General features: G+C 54.9%; 1 protein-coding gene across 1 annotated transcript; it reads left to right on the top strand.

The window, feature by feature from the left end:
• Positions 1 to 827: 827 nt before the first annotated feature.
• BBK36DRAFT_1164637 (RmlC-like cupin) lies at positions 828 to 1487 on the top strand (the record flags this gene model as incomplete). The annotated part of the gene is made up of 2 exons (XM_024894668.1): positions 828 to 1058; positions 1180 to 1487. Coding segments are annotated over exons 1-2 (338 nt in total), but the record flags the coding sequence as incomplete, so codon positions are not given.

Raw genomic sequence — 1487 nt, 5'->3', positions numbered from 1 at the left:
TACTAGCTATTATACGGGAGGATCGGAGAGAGGATAATGTGCACTTGGTAGGCTGCCACCGAGCTTTGATCTGATAAGTATTTGCATCGTTGCCGCATTCTCGTCATCAGCCAAGGTACACTCACATACGGTACCGCCGACCTGAAGCCATCCCGGACCAGGTACCGAATACCTACTCCGCAGCAGCAGAACCAATGATATGAAGCTCTTTGGTCATGCCCCTGTGATGGACTTACCTACACTATAAAACTACCACGGTAATAAAACACGGACATGCTGTCTGACCTTTATCATCTTGCATGAACAAATGCCAATTGTCCGGGATTTACTCCGATGACGCCCTGCCAGGCCCGTCAAACGCATCGACAGCTTGAATCGTGCAACTCCCGGGCTTATTTCTCGTCGATTGCAGAGCGAGCTGGTGGGGTCAAAGCTGAAGTCTGATGCCAATTTTGCACAACCGGGACGGGATGGCATGCTTGGACTTTCAAGTTGGTGATATCGTTACTGTAGAGTAAGGTAAAGATAAGCAAGAGGCAAAGGGCCGTCTCCATTTCGCCGACAAAGTTGGTGTGGCGGGAGGCTGCAAGTTCCATGTAAGCCACCTCGTGCCAAAGGCAATGCTCCAATCGCCGCGCCATAGAATGAGCACGAAGTCGAGAATTGCCATTTTCCGGCTCCCATCATGAGTGTCATCATCTTGCCGAGGTGCATGCGCCCAAAGGAAGGTACCTAGTCCCATACTCCCAAGTACTTACAGTTCGATGTACCTTAGGTGTAATACAGTAAGCTCACTCACCTCTACCGAGAGGGGGGCGTTAGGCGGGGTGGGGCGCTGGGCTTCGATCTCACCTTGAATCCGTTTTTTTTTCTTTTTGAGTTGTCCCTCTCGGTACCTAGGTAGTGCTACTACTATAAGTAGCGAGGCTCGCATCACGTCTTCGCCATGGCGCTGTCCCGTCATCTCCCAAGAAACCCCCTCACAGCGTCCCGTAGAAACGACGAAGAAGCAGAAGCAGCCGGTCAAGATGAAGGCATACATGTACGATAACCTGCCGGTAAGCCTCCCTCACCCCACCAGTCAGGCATGTCAACTGTAGCAGTCGGCGTCGGTATCAGCAGCGGCGTCATCAGAGCTCGAATGTCCTCTAACGTGGGAATTCTTGAAACAACCGGCAGGGCGACCAGCGTCTGCCCCACGACTCGGGCCGCCAGGTGACCGCAGAGGACCTGGCCAGCCTCGGCGTGCTCTACCACCGCTTCCCCGAGACGAGCGACGTCGACGCCCTGGCCGCCGAGCGCGGGTACAGGAACCGCGACGAGATTGTCGTGTCGCCCGAGAAGATGGGCGACGTGTACGAGGACAAGGTCAAGTCCTTCTTCCACGAGCATCTGCACGAGGACGAGGAGATTCGCTACATCCGCGGCGGCCAGGGCTACTTTGACGTGCGCAACAAGGGCGACGAGTGGGTGCGCATCCAGCTGGA

This window comes from Trichoderma citrinoviride, assembly GCF_003025115.1.
Source record: "Trichoderma citrinoviride strain TUCIM 6016 unplaced genomic scaffold BBK36scaffold_312, whole genome shotgun sequence".
Lineage (NCBI taxonomy): Eukaryota > Fungi > Ascomycota > Sordariomycetes > Hypocreales > Hypocreaceae > Trichoderma > Trichoderma citrinoviride.
Note: the sequence above shows the minus strand (reverse complement) of the source record. Positions and strands in the feature narration are given on the sequence as shown.